At 41.4% G+C, this 19518-nt stretch overlaps 1 protein-coding gene across 2 annotated transcripts in view; it reads left to right on the top strand.

The window, feature by feature from the left end:
• acss2l (acyl-CoA synthetase short chain family member 2 like) overlaps positions 1–19518 on the top strand; it is a 146160-nt gene that overhangs the window by 74957 nt on the left and 51685 nt on the right. Inside the window, exons 2-4 of one of the 2 annotated variants that reach the window (XM_060906200.1) lie at positions 4990–5109; positions 5260–5455; positions 14302–14393. In XM_060906200.1, coding sequence (XP_060762183.1) covers positions 5040–5109; positions 5260–5455; positions 14302–14393 — 358 coding nt within the window. In that variant the 5' untranslated portion in view covers positions 4990–5039. Of the gene's footprint in view, positions 1–4877; positions 5110–5259; positions 5456–14301; positions 14394–19518 lie in introns of those variants that run through there. The other variant, XM_060906199.1, reaches the window with a different exon arrangement.

Here is a 19518-nt window from a genome sequence, read left to right as displayed (position 1 = left end):
TTCGTTCGTTCGTTCGTTCTGTCAGTGTCTGAGAGCATCAACTTATGTATTCGTGATGTTCGTGAATGATTTGGCTCTTTGAGTCGACTCTTTTAGGTGAACGTTGATAACAGATCTTTCTTTCATTCGTTTATTTATTTATTTTTGGTTCGTTCTGTCAGTATCAGAGCATTAAATTATTCTGTATTAGTGATGTGTCGCTCGCGAATGATTCGGCTCTTTGAGTCGACTGTTGTAGATGAACATTGAGAGCAGATAGTTCGTTCGTTCGTTAGTTCTGTCAGTGTCTGAGAGCATCAGATTTATGTACAGTATTCGTGATTTTCGCGAATGATTCAGCTCTTCGAGTCGACTCTTTTAGGTGAACATTGAGAGCAGATATTTCTTTTTCTTTCTGTCTATCTTTATTAATTTCTTTCGTTCGTTTGTTAGTTCTGTCAGTGGCTGAGAGCATCGAATTATGATGTATTCGTGATGTTCGCGAATGATTCGGCTCTTTGTGTCGACTCTTTTAGATGAACATTGAGAGCAGATCTTTCTTTCTCTATCTATCTATCTATCTATCTATCTATCTATCTATCTATCTATCTATCTTTTATTTCTTTCGTTCGTTAGCTCTGTCAGTGTCTGAGAGCATCAAATTATGTATTCGTGATGTTCGCGAATGATTCAGCTCTTTGAGTCGACTCTTTTAGATGAACATTGAGAGTAGACTTTCTTTCTTTCTCTATCTATCCATCTATCTATCTTTTATTTCTTTCGTTCGTTAGTTCTCTGTGTCTGAGAGCATCAAATTTATGTACAGTATTCGTGATTTTCGCGAATGATCCGGCTCTTCGAGTCGACTCTTTTAGGTGAACATTGAGAGCAGATATTTCTTTCTTTTCTTTCTATCTATATTTATTAATTTATTTCTTTCGATCGTTCGTTCGTTTGGTAGTTCTGTCAGTGTCTGAGAGCATCGAATTATTGTGTTCGTGATGTTCGCGAATGATTCGGCTCTTTGAGTCGACTCTTTTAGATGAACATTGAGAGCAGAGCTTTCTTTCTTTTTTCTTTCTTTTTTCTGTCTTTATTAATTTCGTTCGTTCGTTAGTTATGTCAGTGGCTGAGAGCATCGAATTATGTATTCGTGATGTTCGCTCGCGAATGATTCAGCTCTTTGAGTCGACTCTTTTAAGTGAACATTGAGAGCAGATATTTCTTTCTTTTTATTAATTCTTTCTTCCGTTCGTTCGTTTGTTAGTTCTGTCAGTGGCTGAGAGCATCGAATTATTATGTATTCGTGATGTTCGCGAATGATTCGGCTCTTTGAGTCGACTCTTTTAGGTGAACGTTGAGAGCAGATCTTCTATTTATTTATTTATTTATTTTCGTTCATTCTGTCAGTGTCAGAGCATTAAATTACTCTGTATTAGTGATGTGTCGCTCGCGAATGACTCGGCTCTTTGAGTCGACTCTTGTAGATGAACATTGAGAGCAGATATTTCTTTCTTTCTATCTATCTTTATTAATTACTTTCGTTCGTTCGTTCGTTAGTTCTGTCAGTGGCTGAGAGCATCGAATTATTATGGATTCGTGATGTTTGTGAATGATTCGGCTCTTTGAGTCGACTCTTTTAGGTGAACATTGAGAGCAGATCTTTGCTCCGGTTTCCCCCACAGTCCAAAGACATGCAGGTTAGGTTAACTGGTGACTCTAAATTGACCGTAGGTGTGAATGTGAATGGTTGTCTGTGTCTATGTGTCAGCCCTGTGATGACCTGGCGACTTGTCCAGGGTGTACCCCGCCTTTCGCCCATAGTCAGCTGGGATAGGCTCCAGCTTGCCTGAGACCCTGTAGAACAGGATAAAGCGGCTAGAGATAATGAGATGAGATCTTTATTTACTTTCGTTCGTTCTGTCAGTGTCTGAGCATTAAATTATTCTGTATTAGTGATGCGTCGTTCGGGAATGATTAAGTGAACATTGAGAGCAAACTCATTCATTCATTCATTCATTCATTTTTCTTTCTTTCACCAGTTAACTTTCTGGGAGTAGAAATAGTTGACTCTTATTTCAGGGAGTCAGATCAGTCAAATGAAACTGAAAAGAAGAACAAGCCTTTGTGTGTCACATATACATTACAACACAGTGAAATCCCCATATCCCAGCTTGTTAGGAAGTTCGGGTCGGAGCGCAGGCTCAGTCATGATATGGCACCCCTGGCTTTGTTCAAGGGCCCAACAGTGGTAGCTTGGCGGTGGTGGGGTTTGAAACCCCAACCTTCTGTTGAGTAACCTAGAGCAGGCAAATAATTAATGTCAGCGGTAGTTCTATGGTGGTTTATTTTCCAGTGATGGAAGGCTGACAAACTGCAATTTAGCAGCAGATAAGTCAGTCATTGTACTGACATTAAAGTAAAGTTATATGGAAGACAAATCTGATAAAAGCACCAAACTATGTTAATATAAGGTATATCTACATATATATCAAATCAAAGGCCTTCCCACGCCATGTGGCGCATAGGGCAGCGCCGATCTCCGTTTCCATAGCCCTCGACCTCTCGTCTATTACAGCGGTGCTGGAAAGTTTGTGAACCCTTTAGAATTTTCTATATTTCTACATACGGTAAATATGACCTAAAACATCAATAGATTTTCACACAAGTCCTAAAAGTAGATAAAGAGAACCCAGTTAAACAAATGAGACAAAAATATTATACTTGGTCATTTATTTATTGAGGAAAATGAGCCAATATTACATATCTGTGAGTGGCAAAAGTATGTGACCCTTTGCTTTCAGTATCTGGTGTGGCCCCCTTGTGCAGCAATAACTGCAACTAAACATTTCCGGTAACTGTTGATCAGTCCTGCACACCGGCTTGGAGGAATTTTAGCCCATTCCCCCGTACAGAACAGCTTCAACTCTGGGATGTTGGTGGGTTTCCTCACATGAACTGCTCGCTTCAGGTCCTTCCACAACATTTCGATTGGATTAAGGTCAGGACTTTGACTTGGCCATTCCAAAACATTAACTTTATTCTTCTTTAACCATTCTTTGGTAGAACGACTTGTGTGCTTAGGGTCGTTGTCTTGCTGCATGACCCACCTTCTTTTGAGATTCAGTTCATGGACAGATGTCCTGACATTTTCCTTCAGAATTTGCTGGTATAATTCAGAATTCATTGTTCCATCAATGATGGCAAGCCGTCCTGGCCCAGATGCAGCAAAACAGGCCCAAACCATGACACTACCACCACCATGTTTCACAGATAGGATAAGGTTCTTATGCTGGAATGCAGTGTTTTCCTTTCTCCAAACATAACGCTTCTCATTTAAACCAAAAGTTCTATTTTGGTCTCATCTGTCCACAAAACATTTTTTCCAATAGCCTTCTGGCTTGTCCATGTGATCTTTAACAAACTGCAGATGAGCAGCAATGTTCTTTTTGGAGAGCAGTGGCTTTCTCCTTGCAACCCTGCCATGCACACCATTGTTGTTCAGTGTTCTCCTGATGGTGGACTCATGAACATTAACATTAGCCAATGTGAGAGAGGCCTTCAGTTGCTCAGAAGTTACCTTGGGGTCCTTTGTGACCTTGCTGACTATTACACGCCTTGCTCTTGGAGTGATCTTTGTTGGTCGACCACTCCTGGGGAGGGTAACAATGGTCTTGAATTTCCTCCATTTGTACACAATCTGTCTGACTGTGTATTGATGGAGTCCAAACTCTTTAGAGATGGTTTTGTAACCTTTTCCAGCCTGATGAGCATCAACAACGCTTTTTCTGAGGTCCTCAGAAATCTCCTTTGTTCGTGCCATGATACACTTCCACAAACATGTGTTGTGAAGATCAGACTTTGATAGATCCCTGTTCTTTAAATAAAACAGGGTGCCCACTCACACCTGATTGTCATCCCATTGATTGAAAACACCTGACTCTAATTTCACCTTCAAATTAACTGCTAATCCTAGAGATTCACATACTTTTGCCACTCACAGATATGTAACATTGGATCATTTTCCTCAATAAATAAATGACCAAGTATAATATTTTTGTCTCATTTGTTTAACTGGGTTCTCTTTAACTACTTTTAGGACTTGTGTGAAAATCTGATGATGTTTTAGGTCATATTTATGCAGAAATATAGAAAATTCTCAAGGCTTCGCAAACTTTCAAGCACCACTGTACATAGCTAGGGTTACAGTGCGGGGCTAGTCCTCTGGTGACCGTGAGAGTTTGACTCCCGACTCGTACCTGTATTGCAGCGTGCCTTGCCAGACAGCAGTAGGTACCATTTTTATGATGGTCTTTGGTATACCCCGACCGCGAGTACCGGTAGAACTCCCGATCTCCCGATCGAGAGGTGAACACGCTAACCACTAGGCCACTTGTCAGTCTCACACATATATATGGTGTCCTTTAATTAATTATGGTGAATGGTCAAAGTCTATCAGAAACTAGCAATCATTATTTTTGTTGAGAACCCGTTATCATATCATCGTGTTTGTATTTCACACAAGCTGTTGTTCTCAACAGAAAACAAAGCGTAAAGAATGTAGGCCATGTTCCAAAGACAAAGCTCTCCTTTACTGGAAATGTGGACGAGAGAAGTGGGAAGGCATGTTGTTATTCTCTCTCTCTCTCTCTCTCGACACAAACCACAGCCTATGTTCAGTGGTGCAGGCCCTCCCCTCAGTCCTTCTTGCCTCCTTCACTCCCTCCTTCTATTATAGGATTAGCAGGAGGCAGGCCACCCAGCCAATGAAAAAGTAGGAGTGTCAAATAGAGCATGCTGATTGGGCAGTTAGGTCCTGAGCAGACTGAGGAAATATGACATCAGGATACGGAGGCAGTACTTACACTGACAGCCACAATAAACTGCTTCATAGTTCAAGTGCAGGGCAGTGCCCAGCTGTCAATGCTTTTGAGACTTAAAGGAACAAGACATCTTTAGTTATCAACTGCTTCCTGGTTTAGATCTAACTGACAAACATGGTCGTTCCAGGGCTTCAAGACAAAGACGAGAGAGTGTACTTTCCTCCAGAGGATCTGCAAATGGTTGCTCATGTGCCTGATTTTAATTCATATCTTGCAATGTACAAAAGGTCCACTGAGGAACCTGAAGGTAAGTGCGCTAAGAAATAGCAGAAGTGAAACCTAGGAAAACATGCATGCCACACCAAAAAGCCTGGGTCAAAATAAGTTGATTTGCACTGGGTTTAGTACTAGTGAGTGTTATCTTATTAAACAGTATAACCAATCTGCTAATCCACAGAGTTCTGGAAAGAGGTTGCTCAGGAGTTTTACTGGAAGGAACCCCCCACAGGCCAAATGCTGCAGTACAACTTTGATATGACCAAGGGCCCGGTTTACATCAAGTTCATGGAGGGGGCCAAAACCAATATGTGCTACAATGTGCTAGACTGCAACCTCCGGGACCGGAACCTGGGCGAGAAAGTTGCGTACTACTGGTGAGCAACACCATTGTGTGGAGACAGCACTTCACTGTGAACCATGTACCCAGTCTAATCTTTCTATTCAATAAAACTGGTTAAACAACAGTCTACGTCTATACCAGTTTTCCCAGAAAAATGCTCATTAAAACCAACATTACCATGGAAAACGTGACAAATTAAGCTTATTATGCGAGTAGCTGTGGGGTTGCTGTAACATAACTGTATGTAAATAATCTAATTTATTTTATTCACGGTCCGGTTTCCATCAAATCCTGCGCTCTGATTGGCTGGCGAGCGGGTCCGTATCCTACAGTACGGACCCCGGTTACGGACCTCTGGCGACTCACTCGTTCACAACAACAACAAACATAGTAGCAATTTTTGTCAACATTTATCTTTTTTTTTTATAAGATTTATTTATAAGATTTTTATCAAAAATCATACATTATTGAAAGCATTTCTCAGCATAATAGCATTAATTTTACAGCATGGATAGCGATAACGACAGTGTTCACAGTGAAAGCGAGTTTTACTACCCTGAGGAAGAAGAAATAAAAGAAAACATTTCAGAAGAAAGCTAAAAACCTGTAACTGTTGCTAACGCCGAGCAAAAACATGGCTGAATCCTGAATGACTCCTATTTGCATAAATAGGGGACTACATAGGTGGCAAAATGTAGTTTTTTTCCTGCCATGGAAGTGCACTTGTATACCGAGGAGGAAGCAATTTGCATTACAGCCGTGAATGAGGATTCAAAATGGCTTCTCGGCTCGGTTTTCCCTTTCAGGCGCTCTCGTTTTCTGTTAGAATTTGGTCAAGAAAAAAATAAATATATTATTTACCAGCTTAAGGTTGGTCTGTATGGTGAAATACCATGACCTCGGCCTTGAATACTGATCTCGGCCCAGAGGGCTTCAGTCAGTATTTCAAGACCTCGGTCACGGTATTTCACCATGCGGACCTCCCAGCTGTTAAATTTATATATATATATATATATATATATATATATATATATATATATATATATATATAACAATGTATAAAACCTTTACCAAGAATATACTTGGTGTATATTAAGTATTATTTTGACTGATACATTTACCTAAAACAACTTGAAAGAGGACACAGTCCAAATGTTTAGCTAAGGACTAAGGTCCGTCATTGAATCTTGTGATCCGAACTCACAGCCTTCTCATGATTAGCTCAGAACCGACATATGGTAGCTGAAGCCACCTGTGCACTGTGTCCATCAAGTCTATAGCTATATAGTTTACAAAGTGTTATATCTAAGGCTTTATATATCTCTTTATTTATCTCTATAAAGGGTTATAACTCATATTTCCTCATGAAGTCAAGTCAGTTTGTTTGTATCTCGCTTTTAATAACCGACATCGTCGCAAAGCAGCTTTATAGAAAAAAGTCAAGTCTTTAAACATATGAACTAATTTTATCCCTAATACATTTCTTTATCCCTAATGAGCAAGCCTGAGGTGACTGTGGCAATGAAAAACTCCCTCAGACGACACAAGGAAGAAACCTTGATAGGAACCAGGCTCAAAAGGGAACCCATCCTCATTTGAGTGATGACAGATAGCGTCATTGTCAATAACTTGCTTCGATAACTGTGTTCTATATACAGTAGTCGCAAAGTACAACTATGTAACCAGGAAATTCATGATAGTTTTATTGTGAAGTCGATTTATGAAGTCCTCGTCGGGGTTCTCAAACTTGTTTTTTTTTCAGCCACAATTTCCTGCCAGTGTCTCATCTCATCTCATTATCTCTAGCCGCTTTATCCTTCTACAGGGTCGCAGGCAAGCTGGAGCCTATCCCAGCTGACTACGGGCGAAAGGCGGGGTACACCCTGGACAAGTCGCCAGGTCATCACAGGGCTGACACATAGACACAGACAACCATTCACACTCACATTCACACCTACGGTCAATTTAGAGTCACCAGTTAACCTAACCTGCATGTCTTTGGACTGTGGGGGAAACCGGAGCACCCGGAGGAAACCCACATGGACACGAGGAGAACATGCAAACTCCGCACAGAAAGGCCCTCGCCGGCCACGGGGCTCGAACCCGGACCTTCTTGCTGTGAGGCGACAGCGCTAACCACTACACCACCATGCCGCCCTCCTGCCAGTGTTAAAAAAGAAAACTCATACGGTAGACCTCCTTATAATGCAATTATTTAAATCATAGACTTGGTTTTCAAAGCTATCTATGTTCTTATAATACTTATTTCTAGACAGAAATTTGAATACTCTTTGAATAAACAAATCTATTATATTATTTATTCTGATAGCTTTGGTTATTTAGCGTTAGTTAAGTAAAATGCCAATGTATTATACATAGAGGATATTACACGGTTGTGCGAAGATATGAAGTTTATCTCCGAATGGTGAACATATTCACGAGTGAGCGAAGCAAACAAGTAAAAATATTTTCAACGCAAGAAGATAAACTTCACATCTTCGCACCATCATGTAATGTTCTTGACATTATATGAGCACATCCACAAAAAAATACACAAGTTAATCAAAAGAATTTTAATTTTGAACCGGTTCGCCATTTTGATAACAGCGGGAAAACAGTGGGAGTGACCTCATCGAAGTGAAATATTGGGAATTATTATACATACAGGACACTTTTTCGATGGAATAAAAACATGTATTCTGTTCCCTTCTAGCAGGTTTCATTCATTTGGTTTAATAGCATGCAATATTGTTAGCATAGCGCTTATCCTACGTGTGTTGCGTCACACTGCGCAATGGAGAGTGAGCGTTGAATATGGTTTACGATATTGCATGGTTGTCAAGACAACATGACGTCACACGTCTGAGATGTAAAACTTCCACGCGAGCGAGCGACTGACAAGCATGGCTGCCAGGTTTGCTTCGTTAAATACGGAAGATTTTGAGAGAATTTTGAAAGAGAGAAAGACGCGTTCAACACTTAAAAGGAATGTGTATGTATAATAATAATAATAATTATAATTATTATTATTATGGATTTTTTCATGGTATATCAGACACTTTTTTTGATGGAATAAAAACATGTATTCTCTTCCCTTCTAGCGGGTTTCATAGCATGCAATATTGTTAGCATATCACTAACAATATATCACTCTGTGCAATGGAGAATGAGCATTGAATATGGTTTACGATATTGCATGGTTGTCAAGACAACATGACATCACACGTCTGAGATGTAAAACTTCCACGCTACTGAGCGACTGTGACAATTTGTAAACAAACATGGCCGCCAGGTTTGCTTCGTTAAATACGAAGATTTTGAGAGAATTTTGAAAGAGAAAGACGCGTTAAACACCAGAAAAGAATGTGTATGTATTATAATAATAATAATAATATATCGGGGCGGCACGGTGGTGTAGTGGTTAGCGCTGTTGCCTCACAGCAAGAAGGTCCTGGGTTCGAGCCCCGGGGCCGGCGAGGGCCTTTCTGTGTGGAGTTTGCATGTTCTCCCCGTGTCCGCGTGGGTTTCCTCCGGGTGCTCCGGTTTCCCCCACAGTCCAAAGACATGCAGGTTAGGTTAACTGGTGACTCTAAATTGACCGTAGGTGTGAATGTGAGTGTGAATGGTTGTCTGTGTCTATGTGTCAGCCCTGTGATGACCTGGCGACTTGTCCAGGGTGTACCCCGCCTTTCGCCCATAGTCAGCTGGGATAGGCTCCAGCTCGCCTGCGACCCTGTAGAAGGATAAAGCGGCTAGAGATAATGAGATGAGAATGAGATAATATATCAGCTGGCTTTTTTTTCTGATATATCAGATATATTCAATTCAGCTACTCATCTTTGACTCGTTCAAGATCATGCTAGCTGAATGGAATACATCTGATATACCACACAACGCCAGCTGATATTATTTAAACATGTAACTCAGATCCGTGATGTAGTTCGTATGAAAAATGTAAGTTTTTCAACACGAGAAGATAAACTTCATATCTTGAAGCCAACACGTGATTTTTCTTTTGATTATATAGACACATTTACAAACAACAAGTCCCCAAATTTATCAAAATAATTCATCGATTTCCTCACAACTGACATATAGAGATTTCTATCAGGGTTTTGGTTCTCCATGTCGAGTAGCAGGGCGTAGCCATCATTTTAGAAGTGAGGGGAACAAATTGTTCAGAGGTCTATTGAGTGATTTATCATCCTCTCGCATTCAATTGCACCTCTCCTTAGCAGCTAAAGAACCACATAACCATAAACAGCACAGCACCAGGGAACCGACTTTAGTTCTTTAAAATGATATACTATCAAAATCTAAAGTCAAAATCTATAAAGTAAAATTTATAAACAGAATTAAGACTAGTAGTAGTGGCATAGCTAGTTATATTCTCTTCTCACCTGTGACCCTGCATAATCATCCCTGTTGGCCTCCGGTCCACTGTCTCCTCTCTCACCCTGCTCTTTCTGTTGTGGCAATAAAGATTAAAAAATATGTGGAAAGCAACATTTTGAAATAGAATTAGGAATACAGTAATAATAATCAGCAAATTCATGTACTTTAAACTTTAACTACCACAAAAATAAATTAAATCTTTACAAAAATAACAGTCAAAGGAACGCAAATGCATTTATATTCTTATTTTCTACCCAGAAGTGAGTAATCTTAGAGTAGCCAAAATAGTAACGTTACTCAAGTAAGAGTATTGTTACTTTAGAATAATATTACTCAAGTAAAAGTAAAACGTATTTTGCAACAAAACAACTCTTAAGAGTACAATTTATCCAAAAAGTTACTCAAGTAAATGTAACGGAGTAAATGTAACTAGTTACTACCGCCTCTAAGTTAGCTAGCTAGCTTAACTACAACCCCGATTCCAAAAAACTTGGGACAAAGTACAAATTGTAAATAAAAGCGGAATGCAATGATGTGGAAGATTCAAAATTCCATATTTTATTCAGAATAGAACATAGATGACATATCAAATGTTTAAAGTGAGAAAATGTATCATTTAAAGAGAAAAATTAGGTGATTTTAAATTTCATGGCAACAACACATCTCAAAAAAGTTGGGACAAGGCCATGTTTACCACTGTGAGACATCCCCTTTTCTCTTTACAACAGTCTGTAAACGTCTGGGGACTGAGGAGACAAGTTGCTCAAGTTTAGGGATAGGAATGTTAACCCATTCTTGTCTAATGTAGGATTCTAGTTGCTCAACTGTCTTAGGTCTTTTTTGTCGTCTCTTCCGTTTTATGATGCGCCAAATGTTTTCTATGGGTGAAAGATCTGGACTGCAGGCTGGCCAGTTCAGTACCCGGACCCTTCTTCTACCCAGCCATGATGCTGTAATTGATGCAGTATGTGGTTTGGCATTGTCATGTTGGAAAATGCAAGGTCTTCCCTGAAAGAGACGTCGTCTGGATGGGAGCATATGTTGCTCTAGAACCTGGATATACCTTTCAGCATTGATGGTGTCTTTCCAGATGTGTAAGCTGCGCATGCCACATGCACTAATGCAACCCCATACCATCAGAGATGCAGGCTTCTGAACTGAGCGCTGATAACAACTCGGGTCGTCCTTCTCCTCTTTAGTCCGAATGACACGGCGTCCCTGATTTCCATAAAGAACTTCAAATTTTGATTCGTCTGACCACAGAACAGTTTTCCACTTTGCCACAGTCCATTTTAAATGAGCCTTGGCCCAGAGAAGACGTCTGCGCTTCTGGATCATGTTTAGATACGGCTTCTTCTTTGAACTATAGAGTTTTAGCTGGCAACGGCGGATGGCACGGTGAATTGTGTTCACAGATAATGTTCTCTGGAAATAATCCTGAGCCCATTTTGTGATTTCCAATACAGAAGCATGCCTGTATGTGATGCAGTGCCGTCTAAGGGCCCGAAGATCACGGGCACCCAGTATGGTTTTCCGGCCTTGACCCTTACGCACAGAGATTCTTCCAGATTCTCTGAATCTTTTGATGATATTATGCACTGTAGATGATGATATGTTCAAACTCTTTGCAATTTTACACTGTCGAACTCCTTTCTGATATTGCTCCACTATTTGTCGGCGCAGAATTAGGGGGATTGGTGATCCTCTTCCCATCTTTACTTCTGAGAGCCGCTGCCACTCCAAGATGCTCTTTTTATACCCAGTCATGTTAATGACCTATTGCCAATTGACCTAATGAGTTGCAATTTGGTCCTCCAGCTGTTCCTTTTTTGTACCTTTAACTTTTCCAGCCTCTTATTGCCCCTGTCCCAACTTTTTTGAGATGTGTTGCTGTCATGAAATTTCAAATGAGCCAATATTTGGCATGAAATTTCAAAATGTCTCACTTTCGACATTTGATATGTTCTATGTTCTATTGTGAATACAATATCAGTTTTTGAGATTTGTCAATTATTGCATTCCGTTTTTATTTACAATTTGTACTTTGTCCCAACTTTTTTGGAATCGGGGTTGTAACTAAATTGTCATCTTTTAGCTAAACATTATCTACGTTCAACAGCATTACTCAACTTACACGGTTTGTTTGGAAAAAACTGTCTAAAGTCTTTAGCCTCTTGGCTGGTTTGCTGAACATACAGAAGCGCTGCCCAGATCTGAATCACACCAAAGATACTCATACGATATTTTCTAAAGCGTCTCTGATCACACACGACAGCGGGGTTTGTTTGCCGCCTGAGCTCCGCCTGCTCATGATGCGTTTAGAGGCGGCTCGGAAAAACGCATTTCTACATGTTAAAAATGAATTGAGTGGTTGTAAAATGTGCGGGGGACAGAGGGCACAAATACGGGAAGTGCGGGGGACATGTACCCCGTGTCCGCTACGCCCATGTCGAGTAAGATGTAGCTCATATGAAAAATACGAGTGGTGTGTGACGCCCCAGCTTGCCTGTGCTGGGTTCGTCACGTTTCCAGTTCCGTTTGCCAGTGTTATTGGCTCTGTGTTGTGTCTATCTTTGGCCTGCAGGGGGAGCGTTCCAGTCCTAGTGACGTAGGCTAATTGATGACGTGATTGGGAGGTGGATAAGTATGGGCCTGGCAGTCTACCGGGGGTCTCTCCTACTCTCTCCTGGCTATATCGCGTTGGGGGCCAGAGCGGGCTGCGCTTAACCCTTTTGCTTTACTTTTGCAAGACACTTCATTATGCTGATATACACTACAGTTTTGCTTTATCTTTCATGTACTGACTTTTGTATATAGTTACTTTACTTTAATAAATGTCTTTTGTTAATTGTGCAACGGCGTGGTCTCCCCTTTATGTTGTGGCTGCCTTGAGCCAGGCGGGCATGACAGGTGTATTTCCCAGTAAAACACTCGTGTCCGTATAATATACTACGATATCAATAGGAATGATACGTACCAATGTCAATGATATAATGCTCTTATGATGTGTAATGGGCGGCACGGTGGTGTAGTGGTTAGCGCTGTCGCCTCACAGCAAGAAGGTCCGGGTTCGAGCCCCGTGGCTGGCGAGGGCCTTTCTGTGCAGAGTTTGCATGTTCTCCCCGTGTCCGCGTGGGTTTCCTCCGGGTGCTCCGGTTTCCCCCACAGTCCAAAGACATGCAGGTTAGGTTAACTGGTGACTCTAAATTGACCATAGGCGTGAATGGTTGTCTGTGTCTATGTGTCAGCCCTGTGATGACCTGGCGACTTGTCCAGGGTGTACCCCGCCTTTCGCCCGTAGTCAGCTGGGATAGGCTCCAGCTTGCCTGCGACCCTGTAGAAGGACAAAGCGGCTAGAGATGATGAGATGAGATGAGATGATGTGTAATAGGTCCGCTATGTATGCAATTGATCAATAACGGGTATTTATCAACTGCTTAGACTGTGATATCAGACATGATGTCATGCATCATAAAATCATTGCGACTAAGCAAACAGTGTAGTAACACGGGTGATGTTTGATTAGGTCACCCCCAGTGAATGTGAGCACATCATCTGTTGGGACACCTGCAGTAGACTCTGCCCGGTTCAGCTGATGGGTGATTCAGTCTTGTGCCAGCGAATGCTAATAAACTAGAGCAAGCAAGAAGTTAGTTAGTCATTAACCAAGAGCTTTTGTTGAGAGCATGGGCACTGCTTCTTTCTCACAATTCCCGGTTCTGTCTGAAGCTATCAGGACAAACCCATAGTCCGTGCAAGTAATACACCTGAGGTCCCGGAAGCAAGATCCGGGAGGGTTTATGACTGAGCAACCATGCATGGTGGTGCAACAGACTAGTATTTGTACCCACAAGGTCACTTTGCCTGGATCCACACTGTCTCGTCTCGTCTTCCTCAGTCTATTATTATTATTATCTATTACAAGTGCAGTGGGCCGAAAGCCCCGAACTAAGAATGCTCACCTATATTTTAATGGTTATTTTCTGCTCGAGCATGACATGATTGTAAACACTGTGTGCCTCATTGTCTTACAGTGCTAAAAATGACTCAGTCCAATGTGCAGGCTGATTTTACAGCCAAAGCAAACAGCAAAGCTTTGAACAGGCTGCTGTCCATATTGTAATCCAGTCATTTGGCTGTCCTTTTAGCCTGTGCGATAAACATTTCAGTATTGCAATCCAAACACATTGCTGATATGCATCCAAATATAACGTGTTTCAGGCTGCCAGAGAACATGTTATCTTCTCTTAAAACGGGGCCTTTTTTTTTTCTTCAGATAAACAATGTTTACATACGAAAAGTAGGGAAAAAATAACGTTCAAGATTTAAGAATGTGAATTCGATTAGATAAGAGCATCCAGATTAGTTCATTGTCTTAAGTTTACTCAAGAGAGTTCTCCACAACCTTGATGAAATCTATAAGGGCATATCGTTGTTCCGGTTTTAATTTGTGTGTGTGTGTGTGTGTGCTGATGCTGTTTGTAGGGAGGGGAACTCGCCTGACCATCACCTTACCATCACATACAGCCAGCTTCTAAAGCAGGTGTGCAGATGTGCCAATGCTCTTAAGCAGCTGGGTAAGAGTCCTCCATTTTTATCCCTATATACCAGTACAGGCATCATTTATCTGTTATAAATATGCTTGTCCATCAAATAAGTCAGTAGCTGTGCATTGTAAAAACTGACTGTAAAATTTCTAGCAGCTGACAGTTGAGACGGAGCAGTTGGAGGTTTAAAGGGCATATTCTGGACCAATTTCGTTTTTTGTTTTTTTTTATATGAAAGTACACTTTTATACACTCATCCAGAAGGGTAATTTTGCACAAGGCCATCTGTCTACAGCAGAAAAAAAATAAAATAATAAAACGCGTCTGGAAAAATCCCAAGCGAGTCTGGAGCCAGATTCGTGATGTCACCTGCGGAAGCGCCAGCAGGCTGCGCGAGCTTTGCACGGTTTCAGTGCACAGCCTGTGTAGACCAAGCGCTCCCATTTCTCTCTCATTGTCCGGTCTTTTGGAAAATGATGAGTACTAATCCCATCGTGATTGGTGTTGCTACACCCTCCTACGATACATCTGTTAACCATTTTAATAATTACGAGATAACGTTGAAGAAATTTGCAGAAAACCACCAGGTCGTTTTCTCATAAACAAACCAGCGCTGACGTAGGATTCAGAAGGAGGCGTCCCGCACGCGACGTCACGAAAATCAATGTTTGCCGGGGAATCCAAATGCCAAGTTTTTTCAGAGGCGGACCAATTCGCCTCAAATGGCTTGATTTCAACTGAATTTTTCTGGTATTGCGCATGGTAAAAAAATTGTAGAATGTTACAGATATTTGACCAAAGTTTAATATAAAATAGGAGAATTACATTGATCTTGCTCCTGAATTTACCCGTGATATGCACTTTAAAGTAGGGGTGCAACGATTCACCGATGCATCGATGCATCGCGATACTTTCGCCACGATACGATATGTATCGCCGGCCAAAACGAATCGTGATACACGACGATACTAACTCATTTTCCGCATGTAGAGACTATATTATATTCAAAACAATTATAGTCGGGCGTGATCGTCGAAATGACACGAAAGGTGGGTATTTATTTGGAAACATTTGGGAAATTGACATATGCCGCTCTCGTCATTTCGAACACGGTAACAATTAAGTCCTGCAATCAATTCATCATACACGATAAGCTACTAAGTTCAGAGTGATCAACTTTTACGTGCGGGGCAGTTTCAATACCGTGTCCGAGGTATTCGCGCTTGCGCAGTAGATCGTGCGCTTCCGTGTGCATTCGGTTCTGTCCGTAGCCAATCAGATCGTTTGGTAACATTGACGTTGGCACGTGTTGCTAATACACGAGGTAGCTTCGTAAAAATTGAACTTGAAAAACCACCAGCTTCATACAAATCAGTAGTTTGGGAGCATTTTGGGTTCCCAGTTCACCGTGAACAAGGCGTGAAAACAGTTAACAGGCAGGTGACCGTATGCCGGCACTGTTCAGCAGAAATTAAATACACCGGGAATACGACCAACATGACTGTGCATATACGCCGCCACCATCGAGATATAGACATCGCCAAGTCCTCACGAAGCCCGATGCCTAAGTCACCCTTTTATGTAAACAGATGAAGGATGTGTTATTATCTGTTTATATCGGCTGGTCGCTCATCATTTCTCATACACTGTAATGTCTGCATAAATGTATGGTGTTATTGTTGATTCATATTAAAAATGTCATTTTTGACATTTTCACACCAGTTTGTCGTGTATCATTGTGTATCGCGATACGTATCGTATCGTGACCCTAATATCGTGATACGTATCGTATCGTGGCCTAATGTATCGTTGCAGCCTTACTTTAAAGGTCTTGTTCGAGAACACAACCATGGCAGCTTGGCAATGCTGGGTTTCCTAAACCGCAGAGCCACCCCTTCCTTTAACTAGCTTAAATGTTGCTCATTCATCCACCTCATACTATTAGACTAATTTCAGTGCTTTATGATAAACTTCCATCAACAAGTTTTTGTCTTCATTTAAAACACTCGCTGAAATAAAGGGCACAAAAACGCTCCACTAATTTATTCTCAACCACAAAGGAAATCTTAAGCATTCGCACTCCCACCATGCATTGCATTTTCTGGTATTTTACGATAAACCAATACGCTGCTTCAAGTTCCCAATCGTTTACAGCACAATCTTGGAAAATAATAAAACAGTGTAGCAGTTATAATAAAGATGAACTTTCTTTGAGCTGTAATTGAAATATGACATGACTGTACTGTGACGAAACATATCGATATTTGTGTTAATACTGAGAAAATTACCCATCCATCCATCCATCCATCCATCCATCCATCCATTATCTACACCGCTTATCCGTCAGGGTTGCAGGGCAAGCTGGAGCCAATCCCAACTGGCTTTGGGCGAGAGGCAGGAGATCTTGGGCAGTTTGTCTCTAACACAGAGACAAATAACTATTCACACTCACGTGAACACCTACAGGCAATTTAGAGTAATCACTTGATCTAATCTGCACGTCTTTGGACTATGGACCCTTTTCACATGACGTCACGACAAACGCGGCCGCCATTTTGGACATGTACTACCAGTAGTTTACCACAGCCAGCATTGAGGAACGACAGCAAAGAAAGTGTTTATTTTCAGCAAGACTTCCATCATGCCACTATATTGTTGTGCACCTGGATGTAGTAACCATCAACAAACAAGGCAAGGGTTATCATTTTATTGGATCCCGGTAGATGCTGACCGACGGAGAAGATGGATAGCGGCATACCAACGCTTGTGTAGTGACCACTTTGTTGGAGGTAAGACGAATAAAATTAGCCAGAAAAGGCATTACATTGCTGTTAACATTCCATTCTAGTTTACTGTAATTATGATCTGGCAGCTATTTACACCGGATCCAGTGTAAATAGCTGCCGGAGCCAACGTCCGAGCTAGCGAGCTAGCGCTGGCTCCGGCCGGGCGCGAGCTAGCGCCGGCTCCGGAACCTTGGACGTTGGCTCCAGCAGCTATTTACACTGGATCCGGTGTAAATAGCTGCCAGATCATAATTACAGTAAACTAGAACGTCCGAGCTAGCTCGCTAGCGCTGGCTCCGAGCCGCCGCGAGCCAGCGCTGGCTCGCGGCCGGCCGGAGCCAGCGCTGGCTCGTGGCGGCTCGGAGCCAGCGCTGGCTCGTGGCGGCTCGGAGCCAGCGCTGGCTCGCGGCGGCTCGGAGCCAGCTCGGACGTTGGCTCCGGCAGCTATTTACACTGGATCCGGTGTAAATAGCTGCCAGATCATAATTACAGTAAACTAGTAAATACAGTTTTCTGCATCTCACTCCTTTTTCTTTTATGTTTGTCGCCTTCCTCGCATTCAAACCGATTCGAGCCGAAGTCCACTACATGTCCAAAATGGCGGTCGCTGTTACGAAGGTCACGTGACTGAAAAGGGTCTATAGGAGGAAACCCATGCAGACATGAGAAGAACATGCAAACTCCACACAAAAAGGCCTCAGTCAGCCACGAGGTTTGAACCCAGAACCTTCTTGCTTTGAGGCGAGCGCGCTAACCACTGCACCACCCAGATAAAATAACCATTTTTATAAATATTTCTAAGGCGGCACGGTGGCGTAGTGGTTAGCACTGTCGTCTCACAGCGAGAAAGTTCTGGGTTCGAACCCAGTGTGGAGTTTGCATGTTCTCCTCGTGTCTGGATAGGGGTGCTCCGGTTTCCCCCACAGTCCAAAGACATGCAGGTTAGGTTAATTGGTGACTCTAAATTGACCGTAGGTGTGAATGTGAGTGTGAATGGTTGTCTGTGTCTATGTGTCAGCCCTGTGATGACCTGGCAACTTGTCCAGGGTGTATCCTGCCTTTCGCCCGTAGTCAGCTGGGATAGGCTCCAGCTTGCACACAACCCTGTACAGGATAAGCGGTTATGGATGGATAAATATGTTTAATAAGTTTATGGCTCAAACACCACCTACTGTTTAAACTTATCTTGAACCCTACAAGGCCGATGCTGACGTAGAGTTGACTGTTGGGTACTTCTCGATTTCAGGAAATTATTTATTTAAAAAAAAAAGAAGAATGTTAATGCTCACTCATTGGAGGTAGGCGGCCCACCTCTCCCACCCCCACATTTGAGTGGAAGTCTGTGAAACTGCACTCATTTTCAATTATCTGCTGATCAAGACTCATCACTGACATGCTATTTCCCCACCCACCCCACAAAAATACATTACTTTGTGTCTGTGTGTGAGCATTTACGTATAAGGTGTGTGTGTGTGTGTGTGTGTGTGTGTGTGTGTGTGTGTGTGTGTGAGATTCAGTGCAGGTGTGTGTAATCGCTAGTCCGGTGACTGTGATATGGATGAGTGCTGGGAATCTTTGTCTGTGGCGGCCATGTTTGTAGTCTGCAGGGTATTTTGGGAAACGGAGTCCAGCACCAAATCCGGCACTAACATGACGGTTATTCATTACTCAAAAATGACGTTTATTAATAAATAACAAATGTAATAGTTGGCTAATTGTTGTGGTATAAGTGGATTGGAAAGAATCAACTTCAGCGTGGTAGCAGTAACTCTTCTTTGCACCAGGCTGTATCACATCTCCCTGGTGTTGTTTATATTCCTATAACCGCATGCAACAGCATGTTTCATGACTTACATACTGTACAGTCCTGTGCAAAAGTCTTAGACACGTGTAAAGAAATGCTGTAGACCAAAAATGGCTTAAAAATAATGAAATTAAATGTTTCAACATTAAAAAAAATACTATAAACGGTGATCAGTAAGCCATATTTGGTGTGAGATGACCGTTTGCTTTAAAAAAAAATATATATATATATATATATATATATATATATATATATATATATATATATATGTAATTATATATTTATATAGATATTTATGAAGTGTATATATGGTATATAGTATATATACTTTTTTGTAATTATATATTTATATAGATATTTATGAAGTGTATATTTGGTATATAGTATATATACTTTTTTGTAATTAAATATTTATATAGATATTTATGAAGTGTATATATGGTATGTAGTATATATTTATTTTTGTAATTAAATATTTATATAGATATTCATGAAGTGTATATATGGTATATATTTTTATAGGTGTATTAATGTAGTTTGGATTTCGGGGTAGTTAAAAAGGGGT

Source organism: Neoarius graeffei, chromosome 23, assembly GCF_027579695.1.
Source record: "Neoarius graeffei isolate fNeoGra1 chromosome 23, fNeoGra1.pri, whole genome shotgun sequence".
Classification (NCBI taxonomy): domain Eukaryota; kingdom Metazoa; phylum Chordata; class Actinopteri; order Siluriformes; family Ariidae; genus Neoarius; species Neoarius graeffei.
The sequence above is the reverse complement of the archived record's forward strand: the minus strand, read 5'-3'. Positions and strand labels throughout refer to the sequence as shown.